Raw genomic sequence first — 7,659 nt, 5'->3', positions numbered from 1 at the left:
TTGATTCCCAGCGAGAAGTCTTTCTTATGTTACCGACAAGACAAATCAATTAAATGAACACAAAAGATAAAGCATGTTTGAAATATGTATAGTCTTGCGCAGGTGAGAATAGAGACAGATATATATTTTATATTCAAAAGATGAAAATGTAGTAGCAAAAAGACTTAATCTGCAGTAGAAGATGTATATATTGAAATTTATAGCTAAATCCAAACCAGTATCGTAGTGTTTCACCTGTTTTTGAATAGTAAATTCATGAAATAGTTACAGCTCTGGTTAGTTAACTTGCAGACTCTAAATAATGACCTCTTAGTGAACAGTGTACTTTTTGTACATGTTTACAAGTGAAACACTATTATATAATGACAACATCTTTGCTTATTATACGCAATGTAAAACAAGCAAAACTGCTTCAGATTTTGATATTTGTAATTTCATGCATCTCAGTGAGGTAAAAATTGACATGATATGCGAATACTTAAGTATTCATTGGATGTTAATGCACATGTAACAAACCACTTTTGTCAGTGCCAAGTTATTTGAGGTTTAAGCAAAGGAGAGGACTTTGACGGCCATATATAACTTACCTTACTGTGAAGGACCTAACCTTACATATAATATTGATTACTTTGAATAAAACACAGATTAGTATAAAGGTCAACGGACATTAAAGTTCAAATCAACGTATGTAATTGTTGTGTTAGTTCACAGCAGCTTTCAATACAAAAAGTATATGCTAGGTCAACAGTTATTAAAATTCAATGGCATGTCATATTGTTTAAATGGTCAAAATTTCAAAGATAGTTTTGAAAACAATAAGAAGGTAACCTGGTTAAAATTTAGGTAAAGTTATATCAAAGATCAATTCTGGAAATGGAACCATGCACATAGTCCAGATTCCACATGTTTAGCTCTTAATAAAAAAAGTAGCTGCTCACTGGGTCAAAATCTAGATCAACTGATATCAAAATACATTGGCATTTTAAATTTTGCAGGTTATATAAAGTGCCTATATGGGACCAGAACTCAATAATTTCAATAAGTTTGCGTTTAAACACGTGATGTGAGAGATAAATTTAAATGCTTACAACCAACAATTCTTTGAAAGTTTCATGGCCCTAGCAATTATACGTTTAAAGTAACATGCAACACAAGTCTAATAATGCTTAATAAGAAGCTAATACGATGTCAATATTCAATAAATGTGCGCCAAAATACACTGGTGCGTGTAAATTTCTATGTTGACAACTATTCTTAGAAAAGTCCCTAAAGAATGCACAAAACGAAAAACAATGAAAACACTGCCGGCTGGTTAAATTGAGCCTGTTCACAGACGGTGGTGACAAGAGCAAAATATCGTCGCCTCCCTCTAGCACCGACTTAAACAGAAATTAACATAAAATGATAAAAGATTGAGCAGATGTGTTCATATGATGAGTTTTATGGCATCTTCAATGTGACACGTTAGTGCCATTCAATGAAAAGCGGCGTATGGTCCCGAAATAATAACATTATAATGTATTGTATATGGAGAGCTACTAGAGATGTGTTTGTGGAAGATTTTATTAATCCATGCCACGAAGGTCTAAAAGTGGACTTCCTTGTGTTTACTATGTCAAATGATTAATAACTAAAAAGTGAGAACAATGGAAAATTCTATAATTTAACAAAATCTATTTCCATAACTACCATCTCAATAGGTATTGAGAAATTGCTATCCTTGAGTAAGAAAATTTTCACGCATTGCTTCGTACTCAATTCAACGAAGACTTTTATATGCTGCCTGACCGCCGAGAAAGGGCCGATACCATTCCAGGTGTCGTATTTTTTTATTTAAACTTGCATTTTTAATTGAGTTTTAATTTCCTATCGGTAATGTTATTCTTTGTACTACAGAAAAATCTTAAACTATTCAAAAGTAAATGTATAATTTTCTAGGGATACTTGCCAGTATTATTTCTACTATTCATTGGAAATTGACATTGAAAAAAATGTCTCAGATTTTTTATAGTGAACATATAACTGGGAAGAAATCACGCTTGACCAATATAAAGGAATATACATATTTTTACTTAGAGGGAACAAAATTCAGATTTGTTGGTAATCATATGATCTCAGTTACGCATCTAATTTCAAGGTATTTATCATTTCCGTAATCATATCAACTTCATTTTTTTTCTCCGTAGAAAAAGAAATAGTTAACATGCATAATCTCCATATAGTCTACTATCAACATGTCACGGATATATGTGGGTTCTCACTCGGGATGATACGGCGTTCGAAGAGAAACCTGGCACGCAATAATAGAAATAAGGTTTCAGAAAAAACAGCAGCTCTCGCAGTAAGTTTCTCATTTCTTGTGCTATAGGAAATTCCACGTGAAATACATACATAATTCATAGTAATTCATGTTTATAATGCTTTATAACACCAAATTTACCTGTAATTATATGGTCGGCACACAATAATAGAAATAAGGGTTCAGAGAAGAAAACAACAGCTCTCTTTAGACAAGTCTAGTTTTTTGTACTTTTTGTGTTATACGCAGAATCAACATTTCTTGGAACATTAAAAATGAGAGGCAGGCGGAAAGACAGTTAACGTGTACTGTCCACGATCTCCCGCATACCAAGTATCATCCACCTTGTTAGAGGTTGAAAGCAGTAACACAAAACACATTCCAAATAAACAAAATTACAAAATATTCACAGTACCTGAAAAGTTGAAATATTATTGAGCCATGAATAAAATAAATATCTGTTTGATCCTGGTGTCAACTTGTTATATTTCATCACAAATGTACAATATCTTTCAGTAAAATAAACAATAGATAAATAAATTCCTCATAAATATGTTTCCAAAATCAAAAAGAAAAATAAATCCAAAATAATTCTGCAATTTCCCAAAAGAAATCAATGAAAGAAATGCTCAAGCACTTACAGGGAAGTTTCCATTAACCAGTCATAAGAAAAAACGACATACGTTTAGACTCTACTCAAATGTAAATCATAAACAAACAAGTTGAATTATAAAAATAGCATGGTATATTGAACAATTTTTACAAATATACACTTAAAAATATATTAATAACTTACATTTACGATGTGTCAAGAAAAAATATTCAGTATACAAATATGAATACATGTACGAAGGGCATATTTTAATAAGTGGCAACAACTCAATTTAAATATGATTTGCTCGTGAAAGTACATGTTTAACATACCGTTGGAAAGATGATTGAATTTTCTAACCGACAGTCTATTTTGCACGATTTGCACGTGTAATAAAACATTTAGCAGGTCATTTAAAATGTAATTTTCGACGTTTAAGCAAAGCGAATTAGTCGAAAATTGATTTCCCTTGATAACGTAGTTCCGATAGGTGTCGTTTTGCGCACGTTTTGCACGTGCGTATTTTTCAGTGTGTAAGTCATTCAGCTTTGGGATTGACTGTTCGATACATGCGTTTAATTTACTACACGTACATGTACATTTGCTCATCATGACCACGTTGTCTGAAAGTTTCACTTCAGAGCAAAATACGGACTTATCTAGCAGCATAAAAGAATTACTTTCCGAGGTACGTGAACAAAGACATGAAATAAACTCTTTAAAGGATGAAGTTAGAGGTAATTCTTTGTCTTTGAAGTCAGAAGTTAAAATGTTTAAATGTGAACAGGACTTTAAATGGCGATTTGAAGGAAACAAAATTCAGCATCAGTTCAACACTGAATTGTTTGAGAACCTTTCACAAGTTATTTGGGCGCTAGAGAACGGCAAGCAGGACTATGCTCGAGAACTAGTCAATGAATGTTCCGAGTCTCTAAAAAAGAGAAACAAGCACATTCGTATCGCCGATTCAAGTGAGGGTGGTTGGGACACCGTTCGGATGTATGAAAGTAACCCTCTAGCAAGTGATTCAGAGGACGAATCTCGAATCAGTCGTGCATAGTCACGTGCTATGAAAAGGAAGAAGTCGATGCAAAAGACTAAAAAGCGCTTTAGACCGTCTGCTACTGCGACGTCCGATAGTCAGCGTTCCTCTTTGGGGAATATGTTTTCCTTTCCCGGGCAGCAACAACAGCAGCAGCAACAACAACAATGGCAAACCCCTTTTCGTCACTCATCGTTCAACTCGTCATTTCGAGGTGGGGCCCTTGGCCCCTGTTTCGCCTGTGGAGAGTCGACGCATTTCAGACGTAATTGCCCCTACACCAGATATGCTCAACAACCTGACATCCCCGCAAAGAAATGAACTGGTCCATAAAGAAAATGAAATTTAAAGATGTAGATTTCAAAGATGAGTATAGTTCTTATTATAATTTTGAGATTGATCACAGTAGATTCACAGAAAACTTTTTTGAATATGAACAAGGCCAAAAGGATATTATTGTAAGAAATAGATTAAAGTCTCATAATTATTAAATTTTGGTGCGATATTGGTGCGAATCCGTTCATTTTAGATACAATCAAGAATGGATATAAAATTCCTTTCTTTTCTTTGCCGTCGGAAAGGTTTGCTCGTAATAACAGATCTGCAATAAATGAAAGTGTTTTTGTATCTGAGGCTATTAACAATTTATTAGATAGAGGACTTATTATGAAATGTAAATGTGCACCGACGGTAGTTAATCCTCTTAGTGTATCGATACAGAATAATGGTAAAAAGATACTTATATTAGATTTACGTGCCGCTAATTTGCATGTTTGGAAACAATCGGTTAAATATGAGGATTTACGTTTGGCATTAATGTATATTCAAAAAGGTTGCTACATGATAAAATTCGATATACATTCGGCCTATCATTTTGTAGATATATTCTTACCTCATACAGACTTTTTGGGATTTTGTTGGACCGATTTGAATGGCAAATTAATTTATTACAAATTTCTGGTGCTTCCCTTCGGTTTATCATCAGCGTGTTATATATACACCAAGTTAATGCGTCCGCTTATAGCAAAATGGCGGGGTGAAGGAAAGAAAGTTATCATGTTCCTTGACGATGGTTTTGGGGTGGGCGATACTTTAATAAATGCGAATACTTTGTCGCAAGAAATAAAGTCAGATTTAATTTCATCCGGTTTAGTGCCTAAAGTCGATAAATCTTGCTGGGAACCAGTACAGGAACTGCAATGGTTAGGTGCCATTTTGAACTCGCATAACTTTACTATTCATATACCTGCATGTCGAGTTGATAAAGCGTTAAAATGTGTAAATCTTTTATTAAGCGAGAAACGCTTACCTGTTAGAAAAGTCGCCAGTTTTGTTGGCCAGATTATTTCTATGAGTGTGGTGCTTGGCTCTGTTTCTCAAATTATGACGAGGTGGCTAAGTTTAGATATTCTTAAAGCAAACACCTGGAATTCTTATATTGAATTGTCAACAGATAGTATCACTCAATTGTTGTTTTGGAAAAACAATTTACAGCATTTAAATATTAAACAGCTCTCACAATCAAACAATATTGTTCGCGTATAGTTTATAGTGACGCGAGTGGCACTGGGTGTGCAGGTTATGAGGTCGAGACTTGTTCTAGTATAGTGCATGATATATGGTCTCCTTCAGAAATGTTTAAGTCTTCTACATGGAGAGAATTGTGCGCTGTTTATAAAGTGTTGTTAGCTTTAGTAAAAATACTTCGTTATCAACGAGTCAAATGGTTTAGTGACAATACAGGTGTATGTAGTATAGTTTCAAAAGGCTCGATGAAACCTGAGTTACAAGATTTATCTTTTAAGATATTTAAATTTTGTATGGAAAACTGTATTCAGTTAGAAATTGAATGGTTACCCCGAGAAAAGAATGATATAGCTGATTATTTTTCTAAAGTTATAGAAAGAGATGATTGGGGCATATCTTTACACATTTTAGATTTAATTCAATGCAGGTGGGGTAATTTAGAAATTGACTTTTTTGCTTCTAAACACAATGCAAAACTTGATTGTTTTTACTCAAGATTTTTGTGTGAAGGTACCTCAGGTGTTGATGCCTTTACATATAACTGGGGAAATGTATTTGGTTTATTTGTACCACCAATTATTTTGATACCACGTGTTTTGTGTAAAATGCAAGCATGCCGTGCACGAGGTGTTTTGATTGTACCTGAATGGAAATCCGCTAGTTTTTGGCCATTGATATGTTCCAAAAATGGACTTTTTCAATCATTTGTAATAGATTATCTTATTTTACCTTCGGGTAAAAATTTCTACCAGCCTTGTAAAAACGAATCAGGCTTATTTGGTATAGAGGACTTAAAGTTTAGAATGTTCGCTTTACTTATATGCTTTAATAAGGCAGACTAAATGTGTCACGGTAAGGCTGTGTCCCTTGAGTGGTTAAACTTTGAACAATCGTACTTATTATGGTTTTGTGTGTACATTTATTTTTTCAGAGATATGCATGTGAAGTTGATGGCTTGCCGGATGTCTTGGTGGAGAAGGTGTCCTCGTTGCCCGAGCTGTTAAAACAATCTAAAGCGGATAGTACATATCTTAGTTACAAGAGAGGATTTAACCGTTGGCGTAAATGGGTAATTTCCAATGGGCTTAATAGCGGGGAGGCCTTGCCCGCCAAGGCATTTCATGTAGCGTTATATATAGTGTCATTAATACAAACTGCAAATACTATAAGTCCAATTTTAAATGCTGTATATAGCATTAAGTGGTATCATGATTTGTTTGAATTTCCTTCACCAACAGACTCTAGATTAGTGAAAAATGTCGTAGAAGGTGGAAAACGTAAACTTGCTAAGCCTATACATAAGAAGGAACCTATGGCAGTAGAATTGTTGCATAAAATGTTCAGTCATATGTACGCTGAGAAAAACATTATGAATCAAAGATTTATATGTATATGTTTAATTGCATTTGCTGGTTTTTTGAGATCCGCTGAAGTGTTGAAGTTAAAGAGAAGTGATATTTGTTTTTATGATTCATACTTAAGTATTTTTATTGAATCAAGTAAAACCGATAAGTATCGTGAAGGAGTATGGGTATTAATAGCCCGAATCGGCACGTGTTTGTGTCCGGTTGCTAATTTAGAAAAATATATTTGTTGGACGGGTATCCGTCCTGATTCAGAATGTTTTCTGTTTGGGCGTCTTACTGCTACTAAAGATGGCCATGTGCTAAGGAATCAAGATAAGCCTTTATCTTATAGTAATTTCCGAGATTTGTTTGTACAGACGTTTAAAAAGTTAGTTGATGATGTAAATAAGTTTTGTAGCCATTCTCTAAGGGCAGGAGGAGCTACTGCTGCTGCTAATAATGGCATACCTGATAGGTTATTTAAGCGCCATGGGAGATGGCATAGTGAAACCGCAAAAGATGGTTATGTAAAAAGTTCAGTTGATGAGAGACTCAGAGTTTCAAAATATCTTGGTTTATGAATGTACGAACCTTTACATTGCAGCCCGTTCTTTTAGGTTCAGCCAGTCAGTCCCACTGCGAGACCAAAAAATACAATGAAGTTAGTTGTTTTGTTTCTTCCTGTCGGATGTAGTGGTTAAGGGAATACATGTGATTTTGTATACTGGTTTGTAAACATGGCTGAGTTGCATTATGATATGAGAGAGGATCAAAGAGCTTATTGCAAAATTCGTAGGGTATTGGGTAAATGCGCGTTAGAAATAAAAACGGATCTTGATTAGTTTTTAGTGTC

The 7,659-nt window shown here is 34.4% G+C and overlaps 1 protein-coding gene across 1 annotated transcript; it reads left to right on the top strand.

Moving 5' to 3' along the window:
• The first annotated feature begins 4,271 nt into the window (after positions 1-4,271).
• LOC132745167 (uncharacterized) lies at positions 4,272-7,387 on the top strand. The gene is made up of 2 exons (XM_060733993.1): positions 4,272-4,391; positions 6,392-7,387. Exons 1-2 carry the CDS (start codon positions 4,272-4,274, stop codon positions 7,385-7,387), a joined length of 1,116 nt encoding a protein of 371 aa, XP_060589976.1.
• The last annotated feature ends 272 nt before the right edge of the window (positions 7,388-7,659 follow it).

This window comes from Ruditapes philippinarum, unplaced genomic scaffold, assembly GCF_026571515.1.
Source record: "Ruditapes philippinarum isolate M1 unplaced genomic scaffold, ASM2657151v2 ctg323_1_1_1_1, whole genome shotgun sequence".
Lineage (NCBI taxonomy): Eukaryota > Metazoa > Mollusca > Bivalvia > Venerida > Veneridae > Ruditapes > Ruditapes philippinarum.
This window is presented reverse-complemented; position numbering and strand designations above follow the sequence as displayed.

Bases quoted from the DNA above. Each gene is read 5' to 3' on its own strand.
- LOC132745167 (XM_060733993.1), top strand. From the start codon at position 4,272: ATGAAATTTAAAGATGTAGATTTCAAAGATGAGTATAGTTCTTATTAT. The intron at 4,392-6,391 runs GTAAGAAATAGA...TTATTTTTTCAG, and splicing joins AAGGCCAAAAGGATATTATT to AGATATGCATGTGAAGTTGA.